The sequence below is a fragment of the Blennius ocellaris genome, assembly GCF_963422515.1.
Source record: "Blennius ocellaris genome assembly, chromosome: 1".
Lineage (NCBI taxonomy): Eukaryota > Metazoa > Chordata > Actinopteri > Blenniiformes > Blenniidae > Blennius > Blennius ocellaris.
This window is the reverse complement of record NC_137650.1, coordinates 24,625,676-24,648,380: the sequence shown is the minus strand read 5'-3', so window position 1 is coordinate 24,648,380 and position 22,705 is coordinate 24,625,676. Positions and strand designations below refer to the sequence as shown.

Below are 22,705 nucleotides of genomic sequence, written 5' to 3'. Positions count from 1 at the left end.
TCAGTTGGAAACCTGGCTTCCTGGAACCCAAATTGTAGCTCACACTGTGTTAAAAAAAAAAAAAAGATCTGCAGTCACCCTTGAGTTTCTGTAGAAATGGACTGGATCGACCAGACATGATGAAGCACTTGCCTCTGGGGGGTGACAGACACAGCACATATTGGCTGGCAGCCCATTCTTCAAGTTGATGCACCTGTGGGCCAACCATGGCTACTCATGACATTCTATGTTGCCTCCAAAGGCAACTCTTGTTCTGTGAGGCGGTGCCCTTGTGCAGCCAGTCCCACAAGCACCAAGTCAGAGGCCACTGTGTCCATGGTTTGGCCAGCTCATACTATGACGGATATGGTTGGACTCAAATGTAGACGTGAACATGAGGACTCAGGTTCAAATACTTTATTAGAACAGGTCTTTTCCAAGTCCAGACCACATAATGCAGAGGGAGAGTCCAAGAGGGTAAGCCAAACATGAGCAAAGGGCCAAAACATGAGAATAATGGGAAATAATCACAATGAAAATGTATAATGTTGAGACACAAGGTACAAAACTTTCTGGCACAGACACACAGAGGAGAGGGGTATAAATACACTGGTAGAGCGGAGGACGCAGGTGCAACACATCGACTCAGATGCACAAAGAGGGTAAACCAGAAGAACAAGTGAGCAGAGATGCGGAGAAGACAGGTGAGTTATAATAAAACAGGAATTGACATGGACTTGACAAAGACATATGAGGATCCCTGACAGTTAGGTGCTTGGTGATGAGAGATTTTAAGATTAATTTGCATTGAAGCAGGAAGAGAGCTAAAACATGCAATACAGGGGTTCTCCAGGAATAGGATTGGGCACCCCTGACTTAGAGGAAAGCTTAGCCTATGTAAATGCACAATTAATGAAAATTTAAATTATTTTATTGCGGCACTGTTGAGGATAAGCAGGAATTTCATGACCTGCACATTGTGCACCTTTACTCTTTAAAAGATAGTAGAAAACTGTCACTCTCTGTATTTGCATGAAAAAAAATAACTGCACATAAAACACATTTTTGGTCACAGCTAAGGGTGCTGGAAAAATAGTTTTTTCATTCATTACACATCAGAAGATAGCTCAACCTCAATGCTTTTTTCTTTTTTCTGCTCTCCCTATATCTCTGCACCTTGTCTTCAAAAAATCTCTGGTTTCACTCTAATTAGGAGCCACGGCAGGCTCTCACATGCTCGTTCACAAGAGCTGATCGGAACAATCAGCGAGCCTGTCACCAGTGATTAAAAGCTCCAGTGGTTGAAAAAAGGAAAACGTAATGCAAATGAGCAACAGACAGAAACCAGCTCATGACTGGTCCTGAATGAATGTCCTGCTAACAATGGATGCAAATATTCTTATGTGTTACAAATGTACTTAAGCCAGATCATTGAGAGGGGTCAAAGAGCAGCATAAAGCAAACAATTCAAGTTGGATTTGAACATTCACAGTGGCAGGGATATATAGGTATCCATTATCTAGGCTGTAAAATTCAGACTCAAATTATGTCTTGTGGTGCCATGTAGGCGATGTTTAATAATGTTCCTGACAAAAACAGTTCATTTTCCTCTGTGTGCAAGAAAGAACAAATACATTAATTACAAACTTGCTTGCTAACATGTTCAGTTGAAAGCCACTGAATCAGGAGAAATGAGAGAAGCTCGTCAGTAACACTGTCAATGTTACAATAGTGCAACGTTAATTCTCTCCCAAAAAATTGGCTGTTTAAAACACCAATGAAATAGAATCATCTGCTTTCTTAGAGGGTTAGGGTAATGTTTGATGAAATGCAAAGAATGCAGCCATAACCTCTTTAAACAAATAGTGTTATATCAAAAACAAGACATAATATCAAGCCTGGCATCACAACACAATATAGTATTTTATTGCTCAAAGGGACTTTTGTCACAGGCTGAGATTAGATGTTGGCTTCATTTTGTGCAGGTAATTGTGCTCTGTGCCACTCGTACAATCAGGTTTCCCAAGTTTTTCATTTGTCCTCCTTTCTTTTCTGTTTGCGCTGCATCAAATATCAGATTTCCTGCAGAACACACAGAAATGCTTCTGAGAGATGGAAAGCATTTGAGCTCAGTGATGAAGGCATCCGTCACATTTCTCCCAACCACCAGCAAGAAAGTGAAAGGAAAGAAATGGGACAGACTGAATACTGTGGACAAATATTCTTATTTCGTTTATGTATCTGATGTAATTTATCCACAGTCATCACAGCGTACATGCAGCATAGCAGAGAAATGGACTTGGAGGACTTAGAAGTGTCTCTTAATACTGTGATATTGTTTTGATGGCGAAAACACTGACCTTTTCAAAGGTAACCACAAGTGCTGTTCTTTTTGAATAAAAGGACTACAAGTTTCAATAGCTCCTGTTTTAACAGCAGTGGGTTGGCATTCAGTGCACAGTGTAAAGGATTTTCAGGAGTACTTTGTTATAACTACACACAAAAAGAAAAAGGAAAATTCACATTTGGTCGATCCTTTCTTTGTTTTAACAGCGGTTTAGATTGGCTAAACCTAAAGATTTACTCATACAAAGAAATGGCACAACAGAAAAATGAATATTAAAACCATATTCATTTGCTTTTTGGGCAGATTGCATTTATTTGGTCTGAGCTGGTTTTACTTTCCTGTGCTTGTTTCTTGCTGCGTGCTCAGATTTGAGGAGGAATGTTTCGCCATAGATGAAAATTTTCTTCCCACACAGAGTGTACAGTGGGTGCTAAGGTTTTTGTCACCTTTTATTGAGTCAAACTCAAACTAATGTCAGCACAATACTGCAGGTCCTGTTGTCTCCGGTGCTCCATGTTGTCTCCTGATCACCACATCTCTGTCGTTTACACTGACGTCACACAGCTGATATGTCGTTGTTACGAGACAGTCTCACCAGACAAAATCATGGTTTAGCAATGCAGTAATGTGGCCTGCTTGCGAGAAAGTAACGTATTGCCTTCCGTCAGTGGTATCTACTATTATGGTCTTCACTGAGGTAACTTGTTTTTAATTGATTATCTTGGTAAATCATTAAAGTCTCGTCAGTAGCGAATTTGAATTTAATTCTATAATTTTTCAAGAAATAGTTTGTAACTTCTTCACACTAAAGCAACTTGGCTGCATTTGTTGTTGGTAAACGTTGTTTATATTACAGTGCCTTCTGCAGTCGACTGAAACTGCAAAGTAAATAGCTTTGAATGCCTTAATATTAAGTGATATCAAAGGGTAATGATCTGAAGGGTTTTGTGTTCCCTGAGCTGACAACAACAAGCACAGATGTTGCCCTATTGTGTTACTTTTTTATTCAGAGATTTAACTCCCCTGACCCTTTTCTTTGAAGGAGAGATTTGTTCTCATCTATCACAATTAAAAGCTGACATCACCCTGATGGAATGGCGACGTGGATAAATTGGCTACAAAAGAGTAATGAATAAAAGGTGGCAAAAACAAACAGAGCAAATTAAAAACTTTTTAGAAAGTTGGGTAAAAAAAACAACCTCCAAACTAAACTAATTGTTTCAGACAACCAACTAACTGATTAACAGGAACTGTTTGGAACTTTTAGGTCACTATGAATATAAACAAGCTCAATAAGTTTCAGGAGGACAAAAACAGCCCCTGGAACATCGTGTTTCATATTGCCTAATGGTCCACTAGACATGTTCAGCATTTTCAATGGGCTTTTTATACCGTTTGCCAAGATTACCTGAGGAAAACACCTTTAAGCCCCAAAGAGAAGTGAAGAGTGGCATTTGTGAACACAGAAAAATGCTTGCTCACGTCAAACCTTGTTTGCTCACATCAAAAACGAAGAAACCATGGTGTACACATGATGTGGACAAACAAGTATTTGACACCTTCTATGGATTAACAGATACAGTTAATGAAGTTCACTGAAGTTCACTATGAGCTGAAATAAATATAAATTGGGCTGATGCGGCCTCAGTTGGCACACTAGGGCATTGTGCAGTCAAAATGTTGTGAGTTCGATTCACAATCTTGCCTCGTGTTGAATTGTCCTACAACACCGAGCCATGAATTGATCCTGGTTGAGCACATTACCATTGGTGTGTGGATGTACATGTGAATGAGAGAATTTGACAGTAACATATGGTAATAGTGTATAGTGTTTAAATGGAAGATGTGAAAATGCTCTAGACAAGAGAGCACCTTTTAAAATTAAATCAAGCTACATTTCATTTGTCTCAGAATTCAAGTTCTCGCTCAGAGGCACGCTTTTCCTCAGATTAACCAAGTTGTAGTGTTTCACTAGAAAGGACAGCAGAATGATGAGTCGTCCTTTCGTGTGTGTGTGTGTGTGTGTGTGTGTGTGTGTGTGTGTGTGTGTGTGTGTGTGTGTGTGTGTGTGTGTGTGTGTGTGTGTGTGTGTGTGTGTGTGTGTGTGTGTGTGTGTGTGTGTGTGTGTGTGTGTGTGTGTGTGTGTGTGTGTGTGTGTGTGTGGTATTTTAAAGTGTTTCTAATGACTCGTATAGGAATATGTTTTTATTTAATCTCAGGAAAGACAAGTGCAAAAACAACTTGGTTGAAACCCTCCATTCGGCTCTCTGATGAGCAATGTTGTGACTCACTGGAACAGTACAACCTGTTGTTCAGAGGAAGGGATGTCATTTTAATATCGCAGAGCTTCCAGTACTGTAGTAGCACATAATCATAACCTGTCAAGTCGATCAACAGTACAAACAGATTTAGAAAACCTTTTCAGGCACAAACTATTTTTGAGTGCAAATGAAAACATTGTGTTTTACTCCATTCACAAGAGCACCATATGTTTAAACCAAGAGTCAACACTATGGCATAGATGCATGTACCTTCAAATGCTTTTAGAACAACATGAGAACTTAGTTTACCTCACCTTGTCATACTGCGCACAAACATGTTGGAATTTTAACTTTTGATCCTCAATCTTATGAGTTAAAACTCCGAATGTCAAGCTCTTCATGGGAATTAATTTCAGTTTACAGTTCTCGCTCCTCAACTCAGACTAATGAGAAAAGTGGCAACACTCAAGTTTAAAGGTCTGTTGCCATTGTTGAGAAGTGACCTGATTAATTAAGGCAGTTTGGATAATGCCATAATTGTCTGCAGAAAATTACAAAAGCTCATGAGTGATTTCCGCATTTTCACCTCAACCTTTCTCTTTCCTTGCAGCACTTTAGATGATGAGGGCACCAACCTCAGGCAGCAGAAGCTGGACAGACAGGTAAGTCTTGGCTCTTCTTTCTCCACTTTAGATAACAGAGTAACACAAAGACAAAATTAATTATAACAAAGTCATTTTGTCATGACACTGACTTCCGCTGCTCCATCACGGCCACAAATAGCCAGCTGTTATCTCTGCAAATGGTATTCTAATGAGAAAGTAGGTAATCTCTGAAAGTCTCCCAAGACTAAGAGACTAAAGTCCTCCAAATAACAGAGACTTAAGCTAATGGGGTGCAGCCTAAAGCCAATTATTTTCAGTCGAGTTTAAAATCGTCTTAATATTGTAAGGCATTTAACACAACAGATAATATAACAGCTCTGTGCAGTCTGGAGTTAAAGACATGTTCAGCCACTGATGTTTGGCAGCTCCTCTCTGCTAACTGATACCACTGTTGTCATTGCTTGTTGTCAGCAACACTGAACCCAGACGAAACAAACACGCTCAGGCTGGAGATCCACCATTTTCATGCATGGCGAAGAAGACTGCGGTTTCTCACATCCTGATTTTAAGCATGGCGTTAAAACATTTATGTTTTGCTCTGTAGTCAAAGCCAATGCTCCTGCTCTCAGGTGGTCTGTTTCACATGTGAGCATACTGATTGAATGAAGGATTCTGTGTGTAACGTACGGTCTTCATTTACAGATCGTCTTTCTCATAGTGTACGGGTAACATTGCAAGCAAATGCAGGAAAGCTGTGATTTAAAAACCTTCAATAGCAAAGTTTAAGTGAGGCGTAATGTAAGTATGAGATCTCTGTGCCGTGTGAATATAATGTACCTATGCTGGTATGGCCACGGATGCCGTGGTAAAGACGTGAGCTATACAGAGTCCCGATGCACTGCAGCCTGGATTCTCCACTAATAGAAACCCTCAATATTTGATGAGCTCAGGCTTGAAGACTTGCATATAGCTGACAGTTCGTCCAGATGAATAACTATATTCAGCCTCCGGTTGAGGTAGTTTAAACAGCACATCGGTAAGCATCAAGTATTGTTCTCCGACTCTAACAGATTTATTTCCTCTTGCACTGAACTTCAAGCCCTGCCTGCAGCACAAAGACTGCTAATAGAATATATATATATATATATATATATATATATATATAATGATCATAAACAAGCTTTTAAAAATGCTTATATAAGCTTATATATACATACATATTCTGTCATGTCTCAGACATTCATAAGAGCGTTACCTCTTGAAGAGATTGTGAGGTTACCGTAACCCAAACCTGGATGCAGTCACAAATTGACATAAAGGGATTTTCCATAAATTTGAAACTCTACAAATAAAAATCACAAAAGCAAGATTACCAAAACGCCCAAAATAAATCAAGAGTCATGTGACAATAAAAAAACAAAATAAAATTAAGATACAGCTCAATTCACAGAAATGGAAAACAAATGCAGCTGTAGTTTGGAAGGTCTCATTTTCTAGTTTACAGCTTCTGCATTACAATAAAACAAACAACAACTTGGGCGCTTCCGGGAGTTATCTTTATTGCTGCTGTCACAGTTCACAGAAGAGATAAATGATCCTACAATGAAGCTCAGGTGGTACAATTTACTGTCCATATGCTAAACACATTGCTCTAAAGTTTTATAGTTGCAAGCAGATAATTTCACTGAAGCTATGAAAGGGAGTGTCTCTTAGTATGAGCAAACATATCATCAATTATTTGTACATGTTTATATCTGAACTTTCACTGAAAGTTGAGAGCTGTTTGGACACTCTTGGAAAACAACCACAGTCTCAGTCACTTGAGCACACGGGGCAGAGCTGAGCACCACAAACACACACTAGGAAAAGAGGAAAATGAGCCACAGGTGTGACGTGAAGCTATTAGACAGCATGAACAGTAAAGATTTGGAACAAAGAGAAGATATGTTCACATTAAAACATACCCATGCTCAAAATGAAGCAGGAAACAAGGAAACTGGCAAGACATGGAAACCACAGGAATTCCTCATATAGGGTTGAAAAATAAACACTGAAAATACACAGTGAAAGAAAGGAAAACAGAATGAAACATTATGATTTGCGATGAGCTGTCAACGCAAATATGGCTAATTAGATAAATGAAAGGTCCCCCCCCCCCCCCCCCTTCATTTCAGTCTGTTCCTTCATTACCTGTTTAATTAATTCAGTTTGCTCCTGTTAGTGATGTGTGTCAGGAGGATGAAACCTTTCTAATTTGCTTAAAACATGTCCGTAATATCTTTCTTCCCGGCTGTGCTTTTGTGTGCTTCAAATCTCAGCGAGCGCTCCTTGAACAGAAGCAGAAGAAGAAGAGACAAGAGCCCCTGATGGTCCAGTCCAATGTCGATGGCAGATCTCGCACGCGTCGGACCAAACAGAGCGAAGAGCAGGCTCCGTTGGTAGAATCCTACCTCAGCAGCAACAGCAGCACTATCTACCATGGTAAATACTGCGCCTTCCCTCCTGAGCCTCTGCCGACACAGAGGGGAGAAGAAACCCATCGATTGCACAAATAAAGATGCCACACTATCATTGAACTGTCTTATTTGGAGAAAGTCTTTGTGTTTGTGCTGAAAAAAAGACGATATTCTATTGCAGTTTTTACATGACTCATTATCTCAGCTAGAACTGCAAATTCAATATCAATATCCAAACTATAAAGGCAGTTAAATGATGAATATATCTTAAGTTGTGTGAATGCTGCCCTTTTTGGCATGGCTGCACTATTGATTGTAGACCCTCGCAAAGAGCTGAAAACCACTGGAGCAGAAAGGGTGCGAGGCCCGGGATTGACAAGATCTTCTTATTCATACACTCAGATGAGAGCGAAGCATGTAATCCTCGCCTCTGAGAGTCGGTTTCTGGGCTCAAGGCCACAAACTGTCACATTTCCTGCAGAGAGGAGAGAAAGTTTGTTGACAAAATATTTTAATATTCTGTTGGAAAGAGTGGGAATAATAATGTCTCTCTCTAAAATTGAAAAAAAGAAAGAAGGAAAATCTACTGACCTCCTCTGAACTGTCTTCCCTGCACTTTTGAATTCACATGCAGGAGAGTTTGTTCTTTTTATTTTTAGCTGGAATCTGACATGAACACCTGCACCGGTGTCACTGTGTCGGTCAACAACAGTTATTTGACTTTCAGGAACATTTTTTAGATTTTCAGTTACCGTTTTATCATGATGAAGAACACATACTGTAATAATGCTCAAGTAAATATTTGCAACATAAAAAAATTTGGTGTTGGGCATTCATTTCTGAAGTGGTGTGCAGAAGCAGGAACAACCTGTAAGGGTCAGGGAGATGCCTTTTCATATACTTATTTTTTCCTTTTCAGTTTTTAAATAAGTGGAATATAACACTATTATTTAATTCAATACAAATTTTTCAAACAGAATTTACTGTACGCACAATACATTTTACTTTAAATGATGTAACTGTTACACTTGTGTTTTAACAGGTGCAGATAATATATTAAGACTTACCACATATTTCAAACGAAAACGTAACTAACATAAGAACAGTTCTGCAATATATGTGCATCCATCCCTGGTAACGATTTCACCTTATAATGTGAAAAAACATTAGAAATCTGACATCCAACTAAATAAAATTGCTTGGCTTGACACAAAGTGAGATTTATGGTGGTGCAATGTGGTTTGAGCTACTTTCTAAACCTTCTACCATTGCCTTCAATATCAAGCTTATTTTTTTGTATTGTTTTTTATTTCGTATATTGTAGTGAAAGCTTGAAAAGGCAATATGTGAAATAAAGAAAATCATAGCATAACCAAACCTGTAATGGGATATAGGTTGTCTTGTTTTCTGCCCTGAATAACCTTGCCGTGCCGCATCCTCTCCATTCCTGTGTTTAGTGCAAGAAGCTGAACAGGAGGAGGTGAAGGTGATATCGGACACACAGCCACCTCGCTCAGTCAAAAAGGGAAGGGCGTCGGCCAGCTCCACTCCGCAGACAGGCAGCGACAAGAAGGAGAGGAAGGGGAAACATAAAGGTCAGCATGGCAGTTTTAAAAGTGGTCAAACAATTTGGTCTGTACAGAGACGCAGACTTTGTTATTACAAACAGGCTGCAGCATTACAGCAAGACAATTCAGTATTATTCAACAGCTGCAGGCAGCAGCAACCGCCTGTCCGAACCCTTTTGGTCTTTCTCAGATCACGTTTCACCTGCTGATGTTTCAGGCCGCATGTGGTAACGAAGACGACGATCGCAGCTGCTCACTCTCTGACTCTGTCACGATGCCATGTCGGTCCGAGCTCATATATTTGTCATGATACATGACAGTTTAAACACCAAGTGTGCAGATTTAGCACAATGCACTGTATTAAAAGAAAAAGAATGTAAAAAAAAAAAGTGCAGAGCAATAAACGTGCAACACAATCACACTACCAAAGTACCATTATTTATATTTGCAATAATCAGTTCTTGACACAGATTGTCATCCAATTTGTTGCAGCTTAGGAGATGTCCATCATCAGGAGGCAGTGGTGGTTTCGAGGTTAGGAAAGCAAGCCTGTGATATTTGCCCTTTTGAATCCTGCTGTGGATCCCCGAGCAATGCTGTTAATCCCCACCTGTTCAGGGTAACATCAGAAAATCTAACGTGTGGCTCGCATGATTTGCTGTGGTGACCCTGGGAGAAAATAGCTGAGCAACAGAGATGAAAACTAAATGCTCATCTGAAGACTAACTTTGTCTGAGAGAAAAAAAAAATTAAAATGTGTAAATTCATTCAACTGTACTTGAAGCCAGGAGTGCTGACCTTTCTGCTGATTGACACTCCTTTGTAAATTCTTTGGTGCGTGAGCATTATGCACTCATTAAAAATATCTGCTCCAGAAAATGCTAGACTCTTTCAGAGGGAGTTTTTCAAGCTGCTTCTTCAGTCTGCTGAAATAATGAAACATCCAAGCATCGATTTGAATTAAAAACCAAAGCGGAGTTCAAAGAACGCCTAACAAACACGTTTTCTCCGAAAAGGTTTGAAGCTGTTTTAATCAATGACTCAAATGTGCAAGTTTAGTTTAAACGTGGTGAGCTAAATTAAATTGTTTGAGCTGTTGTGATAATCAGTTGTTGAAACACTTAATTGTAACCATGAAGAACTGAAACTACACAAGATTCTCAATTTTTCATGCGCATCTTTGATTGGAAGACAGAATGGGCTTGATGAGAATTTATTTTGATGAGGCTTTTTGTAAATGACTAAATCAGCTATAACACACACTCGACAATTCAAATTTTCCAGCATGCAGAGCAACACTGCAGATGCGTTTGTGTTGCAGTATTGAGAGGAGCCTGCCGTTCGTCCTTAAACTTGCTTGACTGCCTCTAGCAGTGCTGAGGTAATGTGTTTACCCTTATACATTACGACTTAATTGAATGTTGAAGACAGTGAGCAAAACAATTACTTAAAACATAAGAGGAGAGCAGGAAAGCCCAGAGGGAAAGGTGGAAAGGCGATCAGATTGAGTCAGGCTTATTCACGTCTTGATCAACAGCTAAATTGTTGATGTGGATGGATGAAAAGAGCTTCCTTTGTTATGTCTGGCCCAGATTCACTGGGATAAAACCTCCATGTAGATCACGAAACACCGATTGCAGAGCTGTCGTTTTATTGACGTAGTTTGTCTCTTTTGTGGCTCGGCAGCAATCGATGGCCTGGCTTCCCCGCAAGACGACGGCCAGATCCAGATCCTGACGGTTGGACACTCGGCCGGCGAGGAGGGTGAGGCCGAGCCTGTGATGAGCTGCACTCAGTCACAGAGCAGACAGGATCTGCGTGTCACCATGCTCAAGAAAGGTACTGCGAGTGTTTAGGAAAGCGTCTGTCGGCTCGGAATCACACCCACTGCTTTCTGCTCTGCTGCGGCTGCTGCTGCTGCTGGTGGGCTGGTTGGAGGTCGAAACTCTCGCTGAGTCATGTGGAAATATGCAACTGCAAATAGACGTACCACTTCAAAACCTGGCTTATGAATAGTATTGAGATCATTCTTCACACTGTAAACACCGACTACTACCACAGTGACTGATTGCTGTTTTCTTGATTAAGACTTATTTCACTGTGTAATTAAATGTTTATAAACACATACATCTTAATTTTTAATGACTGCTGCAGTGTTGTATAACTGGAACTGAGTTATGTAACAAGTAAAGGTATTGAAAAGGTTAAATGTGTGTAAACTATGGGCTTGAGGGCTCTGTAAAGTCTGCATGTTCTCTCTGGTTGAGTTACTAATTTTAAACACATTTATTTGTGGATAATTGGCAACACTGAAGAGGTTTGAATGAGTGTCTGTGTCCCTGGTTTTACCCTGTCGGGGACTTGTGATTTATGCCATATATACAATGAATGAACATATGGAAATATTAATAATTTGAATATTTTCCATCCAACTATTCTGTTGTTATTTGTCCATGGTATAATGCAACTTACATTTGTCATTAGATCACTGAGTGTTTTTATGGCCTGGCTCCAAAGCCACTACAAGAATGACGCACTGGGGGCAAATTGACTCAAACAAATGTGTTTATGAAAAAAAGAGAAGACATTTTGAAAGCTAGTTTAATACACAATGAACCAACACCAAAGCAAAAGCAAAATGATGTGAGAGGGAAGAGCCGGACGTGGCCGGCTGCTTCAGATCTCCTGATCAGCTGCGAGACTTCCTGCAAAAGACGTCAGACATTATTATAATCATAAAGGCCTTGAGGCCGTAACAGTGTGGAAACGTCAATACTCAATGACAATAGACGACAAGAAAGACCCAGTTCTGACGACATCGGAGATGACAACCTGTTAAACATTAGAAAGCTGACATTTATGATGGTATTAATCTCTGTTATAAAGATTAAATATAGTGGCTCTCTCTACTTGACCTGTCTTTATATTGAATAGCCGAGTTCTAAACTATCATTGATCTTAAGTTTCTCTCTTTAAACCTCAAATGCTGGGTGATGTTTTATCAAATCATTTCAAACAGTGCCCGTATAGGATTTGTGACAGAGATGGAACATGAATGTATTCCCATAAAGAGCTACATATATCATACTACCAGTTCAAAGTATGTCAATCTTGGTGATTGTTAAATTTTCTTTTTTTTATTATTTTTCTTTTTCTGTGAAGGTATATCCAGCAGCATGAACTTTGATGAAGAGGAGGATGACGACGATGAAATTAGCTCCAGTTCATCACAGCTCAACAGCAACACACGACCGGGCTCGGCCACCAGCAAGAAGTCCTGCAAGGTTCAATTCGTTTTACATCTCACGTCTTTCACACTTTGAATATTACGTTTTAGTGGGTGTCTACTATGTTTGGAATTAATTGTGGAATTAATATAACCAAGCTCAATCCTTTATACCTTTGATTTATGTATTTGTTTAAGCTTATGAGTTGTGCTCATTTTTTTTATGTAAAGTTATTTTAATTAAGACTTAAAGTTTGTAAACTGTTGAGTCACCTGTTCTGATTTGTAGTGACTCCAACACACTTTTTTTCACAGTTTTACACAGGCAAGATAAAGCATGTAAAGTGATGATTAAAATGTGGTTTTCAGCTTGAACTGGCTTTATAATGACCTTTTTATTTATGTTTAATAAAAGAAAAATCCTGAATATATAAGTACGCAAAATCTAACCAACCTGTTGAGCTCCACTGAATACATTGAAAAGATTTGTTGTTCACAGTGCTTGTGGAAATACTGCACATACTGTTTTTTGTAGAATCGCATCAGGGCAAAAATTAAAAATCTCGAAGCGTAGTCACGGTACTGCAGGTCAGTCCAACACTGTCACTCCAAAAAGTGCTTTACATAAGTTGGAAGTAAACAGCCAGTAAACTTACTTTGATGTTAAAGATGCTGATTCATCTTGCAACTTTTGCTGAACCACAGCTGGCAGACAGCCATCATCCTGAGGGGCTTTAATAAAGTTAAGAAATACTTTCCTTTTGATGACGAGGAATTTTTGTGATTCTCATTTGCAAAACAGAAAGTCATAATGCGTCATTGAGATGACCTTGCTATGTTTTGTGTCATATGCAATACCGACGGGGCTATGTGTCACTCAACAATCAACAAAAAATTTTACTTTCCACACCACTGGTCAAAGGTTTTTTTGAACACCCCGTTATTTGTTTTTGTTCTATCGAGACGTACATATTTGTCCAAACTTTTTATTATGCAAAGAACAAAAGGAATGTGGATGATTCAGCTAATATTTTTATTGAAACACATGCAGAACTTAATGTAATTTTAAAAAGTGGGATGAATCACATCTATAGTGTGAAACAATAAGGAAGTAAGATGAGAGGGAAATGTGATTTGCTTCACTGTCTTTACTGGCAGGGCTCTAAATGTGATGATAACCCAATTTATCAACATATAATCTTTCACTCACTTCATTACTAGAATCTGTGTCTGGTTAAATTATGCTAATTCTACCTGGCTAATGCAAACAGGCATGCAGTGTGATAATGGAGTGATTTTTTAGGATGCTCATCAGGTGTTATGTTATTACAGAAGTGATGAGTCAAAATTATTTTGAGTGTTTATAGTGCCCTACTTCAGTTTACGATAGTTCATGTTAACCTGGAGGTTTGCTTATAATTTTCAAGTTGTACAATGATTGTTAAATAATGTATTCAGTACAGATAAGAACATAAAAAAGTTTGCAACAACACTACAACTGTGTTGTATTGCTAAAGTCCATTTTTAAAGACTGTTGCTGATATGCATATTGAAATACCTCTACGATCACCCTCATTGGTCTTTTCTCCTCTAATCTGCTTTAATCTATTTTCCTTTCAGCCAACTCAATCTTCTGTCTCCACATTGTGTCCTTATTTTAGACACAGTGTTCTCATTTGCAGTCCCACGAGACAATTTGACCTTCACACTCATTACGCTCTTTTAAATGAAAGTCAGCTCAAATGCGTCAGTCACCAGTCGGCCATCTTGCTGAGGGTCTCACCCCGAACGTGTTGTTACCTCCTGCAGGAGGTGGCCTCGGCTCCCACTCCCTCATCCAATGAACCTGCCATCGATGTGGATGACCTGGAAGAGTTTTCTCTGCGGCCTGCCCCGCAGGGAGTCCGAGTGAAGTGCAGAATCACCCGGGACAAGAAGGGCATGGACAGAGGCATGTATCCCACCTATTACCTTCACCTGGAGAGGGAGGACGGCAAAAAGGTGAGCGGGGACATCATCCAGCTGGAGGAAGATGTTTCTCACATACTGTATGTCGTTCAAAGTTGACTGGTATGCTTGTTGAAGTCAGTGGACTGGTTTTAAAACCTGCTTGTGAACTGCAAATTCTATCCTGTGGGTTGTTGCAGGTGTTTCTGTTAGCTGGTAGGAAGAGAAAAAAGAGTAAAACATCAAATTACCTCATCTCCATTGATCCCACCGATCTGTCTCGAGGTGGAGAGAGTTTCATTGGTAAACTGAGGTAAGTTGTTTTCTCAATTCTTTTTTTTTTTTTTTTTTTTTTACATAAATTGAATTAGGAATCAAATGATGGAAATGTTTTACCCTGTGATAGACTAACCACCTGTCCATGGTGTTACGTCAGGCTTCACTCATAGTCAGCTAGGAACAAACTGAAAGAAAGCAACCAAGACGATGGAGGGACAAAGTATTCTTGTATGCTATACATGATTTCTTATTTAACAGATGAGATTGCACTTCTACGTAGTTTAATTAAAAACATTTTTTTTTAGAATAGCTCATATCACAGTTGACACATTCTTTTGACGCACCTTTTCTTTAATAATAAACTAATGTAATTCTTATTTAAAAATCTATACTGGGTGAAATTAAAGCTCATAAATCTGTGAGATTGAAGCGAAAGGAATAATTGGGAACATTTGAGACTCTAACGGAACATCACGTTTTTATATTAAAGGTACTAGTTTTACAACTATTAACTGTTCAGCCCTCTCGAAGGAGCTGTATAATTTTGAAAAATGTACCTGTCACTTTATTGAATGAACCATCTGTAATCCATCAGTCACTGTTATAAATGTTGTTGAAAAAGGTTCGCCAAAAGTTACTTCAGTGTGACAGTCTGATATTGGTTGAAAGTGAGAAGTGACACAATCCTCAGAGACGGCCTGAAGGCTGCGTTAGCAGCTCCATGGAAACTCCTCTGGAGTTTAATCAAATGTGGCTCCGTGAAGCCTTTTAATCTTCAGAGCTGGCCTTTACCGATGGTCGATGCACAGCTCAAACCTTCACAATCACAATCCCGCTCCAATGTGAAATTTAAGTGAACAGTGACCTTTCATCTAGAGCGCCTCAGCCGTCGTGGACGGCACCAGTCTGAATGTGGAACACAGACGACCACTCAAAGCTGCCACTTTTAAAATCCAATGCTATGAAGAACTGTCTTACTATAATCCACCCATGACGCGTTTTTTTTCAAGGGCTGCGTATGATGCAGGTGAAATGTAATGTGCTGCAGTCCCAAAACAAATCCGTCATATATTCATATAACTTCTTAGTTTAGATTAATGAAACTGTGAACCTTTTCCCTTATTAAGCTGGAAATATGACCAGATGTAGGCATGTTTTAATAAGTTTAAATATCCTACATCCTACATAGATCCCAGAGTATACAGTGATTTGTCTCAAGGTTATTTGTTCACTTTATCAGTTATTTGTTTTGACTTTTTTCCTGCACTTCTGACCAACTGTTTGTGATGGCAGCATGTTGATGACTATTGTATTTGAAGAGAGCATTGCAGTTCCAGTTAGTAAAGTGAGAGTAGTGATCGACCTGTGTTGGCTGAGGACTCGCTCCACTCCCTCCTGCTTGCTGTATGATGGCGGGTCAGAGTTCACCATGACATGTGTTGAAGCTCCCTAACCATAGACAACCTCTGTTTTTAGCTCAAATGTGTTGTTTTTTTGCCATGATAACTCCACAATTCCCTGTGTTCAGTGTACAAGTCTCTGCTCTTAACTCCATAGGACGATTGCTCTTTCATAGTTAAGCGATACGGTGTGATGTAGCAATGCGCAGCACGTATTTGATTGAGCACAGGAGTGGAAGAGCGTAATTATAGTAGTAAATCATGAAGGTGTGAGGAAAATATAAGTGCACTTCCCCGAAAAGACCCTCCTCAATCAGTTCTATGGAGGAATTTGTTTTTAATGCCACAGAGACATTGACAGCTTCTGTGCATAAATAGATCATGTAACATTTGGAAAGCCTGATTGATGTTAATATATACAACAGAAAAGCTGCAGTGCAGAATTTATCTCACCATAGACATGATTAAAATGATGCTGATGTTCATATCAACCGGCAATCAGACCGGCAGTCACACTCATTAACGTGTTTTGCTTCCTTTACAGATCGAACCTCATGGGAACTAAGTTCACAGTATACGACAGCGGTCTGAACCCCATGAAGAGCACCACCAGCCTCGAAGCCAGCAGTCTGCGTCAAGAGCTAGCAGCTATTTGCTATGTGAGCTGATGTGATAAACTGATATGTTATATTGAAGTAAAAACATTTTTTTTTTTTTACAATGATACGACAGTTATTGTTTGCAACACCAGTTGAGTATTTATCAAAATCCATTGCTTGACTTGATTTAAAAAAACCTTTAATAAAACCATTGTCAGTAGTGGTATATCACAATAGCCTCTGTAGTAATCTGAGTCATAGATTAACAAAATATTAGACATCAAAACCTTTATTTTTATAGTTTACAACAGTTACATTTACAAATAACCAATGGGTTCCTCCTGCAGTCTGACTGCTTGGACCCTAATAACTTGATAATATCCTTGTAATGAATGCTGGGTTAAATTTGACATTGTCTCAGTTGTCGGGTGAGCATTGTTTCTGTTTTGATGACATTTCATCTCTTCAATTTAGGAAACCAATGTGTTAGGATTCAAAGGACCTCGCAAAATGAGTGTCATCATTCCTGGGATGAACATGGACCATGAGAGAGTGTCAATTCGCCCCCGAAACGTATGTGTCACTTGATTTCTGATCAGCTGCACACGTATTTGCTGACCAGCTTCTCCTCTTGAAAACAAACTGATCTGAGATCTAAGATCTAAGAGCAAAAGCTACTCTCTTCCTCCTCATTCCAGGACCATGAGTCACTGCTGGCCAGGTGGCAGAACAAGAACACAGAGAGTGTGATTGAACTTCACAACAAGACGCCTGTGTGGAACGATGACACGCAGTCCTATGTGCTCAATTTCCACGGCAGAGTCACTCAGGCTTCCGTCAAGAACTTTCAGATTATTCACGACAATGACCGTGAGTCCAAAACACACACTCCATAAACTATTTATTAGGTTTTATAGGCAAACACGGGTTAAACACTAGAGCCATAACCAGAGGAAATAAGGGTGTGAAGTGGATAGTACGAATCAAATCCCGGTTTGAATCTGGGATTGAGCCTTTCTGTGTGGAATATGCTTGTTGAGTTTCCTCTGTGAAATCACTCATAGGGTTGAATGCGAGTGTGTGCGGTTGTCTGTCTCTTTATATTCACCCTGTTATGGACTGGCGACGTGTCTAGATTTTAGCAATTGTGTGACCACATTTGTGTTCATTTGATTTACGAGTAAATCTATTTGATTTACGAGTAAATGTAAGCAGCACCTGAGCAAAACCTTTTGAGCAGGAGCAGTTGTGCCCTGGGTTGCCTAAAGTGAGAATTTTTTGGCCATACTCCAGATACCTAGAAGACAATCTGAGCGATTTGTGTCCTTATACTTGCTGCATTTCATCTGTATTGCGTAGTTGTATATTTTGTAGCTGTGGTACCATGTTCTATGGCAGGTCAGAATGAAAACAATCTGACCAGACTCGCAAGAGCACACACATTTACACACTGGAAGTGGGGAGGTAAACAAGGCAGTGCTGATAACACTCCAAAGTAATAATGGTGAGGGAGCACAGAGGAGACATCAGACATAAGAGATGAGGGGAGGGACGGTGCACATTAACACAAATGTGAACAGGTATGTAGACATCTACCAGATCAGATTCTCCCATTTACTTGAAGACTGACTGACGTGAAAGCAAAGTGAGTCCATTCATTCAGTGGCTCAGTCACATAATAGTCTGCACTAGTGATGTTGGTGACATGGGACCGTGATGCCACACCCAGATGGATGGATGGATCTTTATTGTCATTTAAATACACACCACAGGTCCACACATGAGGGACATTTCGTTGCTGCTGGCTCAGAAAGTAACACTTAAGGCGCACACAATTAAAAAAAAATGTAATGCGCCTAAAAAAAAACAGTATAAAGTATTAAAAAGACAGAGTGATAAGTGCCAAGATGCATAATAATACTGTTCTGGCTGTTTCACTGAAAATGGATTAGCGCAATGAGTTATTGTACCAAATTATTGCATCATCCTCACCACAACAGACTACAGACTATTTGCAGTTCAGAGGCGTTATGGCCTGAGGTATGAAGCTGCTGCAAGGCCTGGCTGTTCTGCACCTCGGGCTGCGGTACGTCCCGCCAGAGGCTAGCAGAGAGAAACTGTCCGTGATGTGGGTGTGTGCGTCTCTGATGATGTTCGGTATTTATTCTGAACATTTAAGCTCCATGTTACCTCAACTGATGATATTCATGCATTTGAAATGCACCTTCTTGTTCACTGATAAGACTATTTATCTCATGGATATTTTTCAACACTACATTTTAGATATTCATATTTATTGCCTATTACTGATAGATTTTAAAAAATGTGCTTGTTTAAAATCTCTTTTATTTCCCCCCCCAGCCGACTACATTGTGATGCAGTTTGGTCGCGTGGCAGAGGACGTCTTCACCATGGACTATAATTATCCAATGTGTGCCCTGCAAGCCTTCGCTATTGCCCTGTCCAGCTTTGATAGCAAGTTAGCCTGTGAATAGACCCCAGCTGGAAAACTGAACTGGCCCATCTGTCCTCTTAACAAGGGCTGTTACATATTCCTGGAGCTGATTTGAGATCGTCAAATCATCCAGCACCTTGGAAGTCCTGCATATCCCAAAATACTTTATGGGCCTCAAGTTTTACATATATGTGTGTGTCTGTGGGGGTGGGGGTGGGGCGTGGGGTGGATGGAAACAAGCACAAAGAGTTAATCCACTTTCAAAATCAAATACACTTGTTTTGATAAGAAGATTCATTTTGTACTGTAATGGAATTACAAAACAAACAAACAAACCCAACACTGTTCCTTTATGTAGTTATAACATTTTAACACTTCTTTATCTGTGAATTATAACTAACATTTACACATCTGTGAGTTTAAAAAGCTGACTTGGGTTTTATGTCGTCTACCACATGAAAATCACATTTTTCTCAAGCATGGATACTGCTTATATGCTTACACAATTAAACTGAACATGCACGTCACAGTATATTTATTTTGCTATTTACATATTTATTATGTGTTGGTTTTGTCCTCTGCCATCATTTGCAGCACCTTCTGCAGTATTTGGCTCCACAGAGCCACAAGCACATAAAATATTGTTTGAAGAGTATCACTGATACGAAACTATTAGAGACTTGGACTTGATAAGGGAAAAAAGGCATGTTACACAGTGCTGTGTTCTATTGCACACTGTCATATATGTGAATGTATGGGATGAGCGTGCACTTTACTTTGAAGTCTGTGGTGGGTCAACTATAGCTGTACATACTTTATTGTGCCTTCGAAGACTACTTCCAGTGTTGCACCTTGGCCATCGAATGAGCAGAGCTTGAATTGGTCTGTACACAGCTTGCTGCTCCTACAAACATTGGAGATAATCCTCAGTAGCAAATTTAAACTCCGTTTTTAATGTGAAATTCACAAACACCAACTATATTCCTGGTGTGGCAAAGTGTCCCAGGAGGAATTATTCCAAAGCGAGCATCTGGAAGGACATTCATACTGGAGTCCAGGTGTGTTAAATTATGTCCAAGGCCTGTGACACTAAAGAGACGAGTATTTATTTATGTTGTACTGTAAATCAGGCAGCACATACAGCAGGTATCTAAGGCACTCAGGCTCAGGCATGTGCTCATATCTTTTGATGCCTGTTACTGCACACACACTCACACACACACACACACACACACACACACACACACACACACACGCACACGCACACACACCTACGGCATGAATCTACCAGAGCTTAAACTCATAGTTCATATCCTGCTTTACATATTTGATTCACAAATGGACCCACTGTTGTGGAATTTGACACGTTCCTCATTTCAATGGCAGTAGGTTTCTAAATCATGTGGTTTTGTTCACATTTTTACTCAAAATCTTAATCCCTTTTGCTCTTTATAAGGCAATTATATGATAGTATTTTGTATTTTATGACTTAAAAAAAATGCTGAATGAGGGCAAAGAACAATCTGAATCTGTTATTGTTATTGTGGGTTATGAGGAAATCTTTATCAAATGTGCTATTCTTGTACTCAATTGTTTTCTGTTCTAACTATTTTAAATTTCTATTTAAAAAAAAAAAAGATATTGATACTCTTGCTGTAAAGTCTGCTTTTCATACATGTGTCCAGGAACCAAAAGTTCTCTCACTTTCTGTTTTTAGTGCCCTCGTTGTAATGTACAGTAAATCGTGTACAATTTACTGTGGTGGTATAGACACAGTCATTTGTTCATGGGGGAAAAAAAAAACCTAAATAAAAATACACTATATCAATCAATGCATTGTGTTTTCTAAAAAAAAAAAATCAATCAATAAAAGTGCATCTTTTAAAATTTTGTTCATTAAGTTATGATATTCTTAACAGTAAACACACCACCTCAATCGTTCATAATTTTTTGTTTGTTTGTTTTGTTTATTGTGTCAGTTACTTGATGTAGCCAATAATTAAAAATAATTACTATTTAATCCCTGGTTTGATTCCAGGATTTTTGTGTGAAGTTTGCATGTTCTCCTTGAGCACCAGGTTTTCTATCGGTGCGCCGGTGTCCTCTCACAGTGCAGCAACGGTTGCTCAAGGTTAACCACTGACCCTACATTTTCCCGTAGGTTCCGATGTGAGTGTGTGCGGTTATCTGTGTTTGACCCCGCTGACCTGTCCAGGACGTACCCTGCGTTTACCCATAGGGAGCTGGAATCAGCTTCAGTCGCATAGGAGGATGGACTCAACCGTTAAAAAAAGGTCTGACTCATATCTTGTGTTTAAAATGTGTTCATCAAACACTGCTCATGTTCTTGAAAAAGTTTCTGAAAGGCATCTAGGTTTAGTAAAATAAAACATTTCAGAAACACAGAGAAAGATTCCTGCTGATTGTAAAAAGCTGATTATGTTGCTTCCAAACAACTGCCAGATAATCACAGTCGACCTGCCCTACTGCTGATATATTAAGATTAATAGCAGGAGATGGGTTTCTTCAGATAGCACTGATTCATGATTGTGTTGTTTGTTTTGTGTCTACAATGAAGTAACCTGACTTTTAACAAGCGTGGACACATAGTACAGCTATCAATACTTTGATGAATACTCTCTATTCTGTTGACACAAAGCGCAGTAAGATTACTGAAGTTACAGAAATAAAGCTCAGAGATCAGGGGAAAGAGAATAAATCACTTACGTGATGAACAAATAAACGAAAAACATTTTAAAATAGGATAACAATGAAAAGTAACTAACAGATTGCATTTCCTCTCAGTTTTGTTTAAATCTTAAAACGTCCCATAGCTCTCAGCTGAAGTCAGTTTTTTGCATTTTAATACTGCGGCTGTCCACTGCTAATAGACAGACAAAATGAATGAAGTGCTGAAAGCATAATGCCGCACAATCTTTAATAATGTGTATCTCATTGCATCAGTCTCCAGAAGCAACAATGCCCAAAGCAGCTAATGAGTTTGACAAGGAAATACAGAGAAATGCTGCATTGTGGCAGCAAAGAACTACATTACAGCGCTTGTTGTAACACGCAATTTACTACACTCATTTACTTTCAAACATTTTTATTCTTGCATTTCCTTTCTGTATTGAACTGGACTTTGCTTTTAACATCGGTGAATTACAAAAAGACTTTGCAGCTCTGCAGCTGCTCCCTGTCATTTTGCTTCGACTGTGCATGCTCTGCAGGCTTTCCATTGTAAACTCAGGCTTTATTTGTTTTTTTTCCCTCCCTTTATGCTGTTTATCACAAGGAGGTTCTTTTTGACACAGCAGTAAAGGTCCCCAAGACTACAACCACATTAAGCCGCCAGGGGGAGCCATATGTGCCACAGCGTTTGTAGCCTCCCGTCACATGATTCGTGTGATATTAACAATAGTTCCGTATACTTATCGACTGGAATAAAAATTACAATAGAAAACTCTATGTACCCACAAAAATATTTTACTGTGAGACTTGGAATTAATTAACATTAACTACTAATGCAAGGTAGATTCAAATAGAAGAATGTCCAGGACAGCAGAATATATCTCTATTTATA

The 22,705-nt window shown here is 39.3% G+C and overlaps 1 protein-coding gene across 1 annotated transcript in view; it reads left to right on the top strand.

Annotated features, from left to right (window-relative positions):
- Nucleotides 1-19,162, top strand: part of tub (TUB bipartite transcription factor) — a gene marked incomplete at both ends in the record, with an annotated part of 51,063 nt that extends 31,901 nt beyond the window's left edge. The window contains 11 exons of the mRNA XM_080521194.1: nt 5,198-5,249; nt 7,511-7,673; nt 9,106-9,243; nt 10,903-11,055; nt 12,379-12,500; nt 14,252-14,443; nt 14,590-14,702; nt 16,613-16,727; nt 17,142-17,240; nt 17,366-17,537; nt 19,029-19,162. Coding sequence (XP_080377320.1) covers nt 5,198-5,249; nt 7,511-7,673; nt 9,106-9,243; nt 10,903-11,055; nt 12,379-12,500; nt 14,252-14,443; nt 14,590-14,702; nt 16,613-16,727; nt 17,142-17,240; nt 17,366-17,537; nt 19,029-19,162 — 1,453 coding nt within the window. The remainder of the gene's footprint in view (nt 1-5,197; nt 5,250-7,510; nt 7,674-9,105; nt 9,244-10,902; nt 11,056-12,378; nt 12,501-14,251; nt 14,444-14,589; nt 14,703-16,612; nt 16,728-17,141; nt 17,241-17,365; nt 17,538-19,028) is intronic.
- Between the last annotated feature and the right edge of the window lie 3,543 nt (nt 19,163-22,705).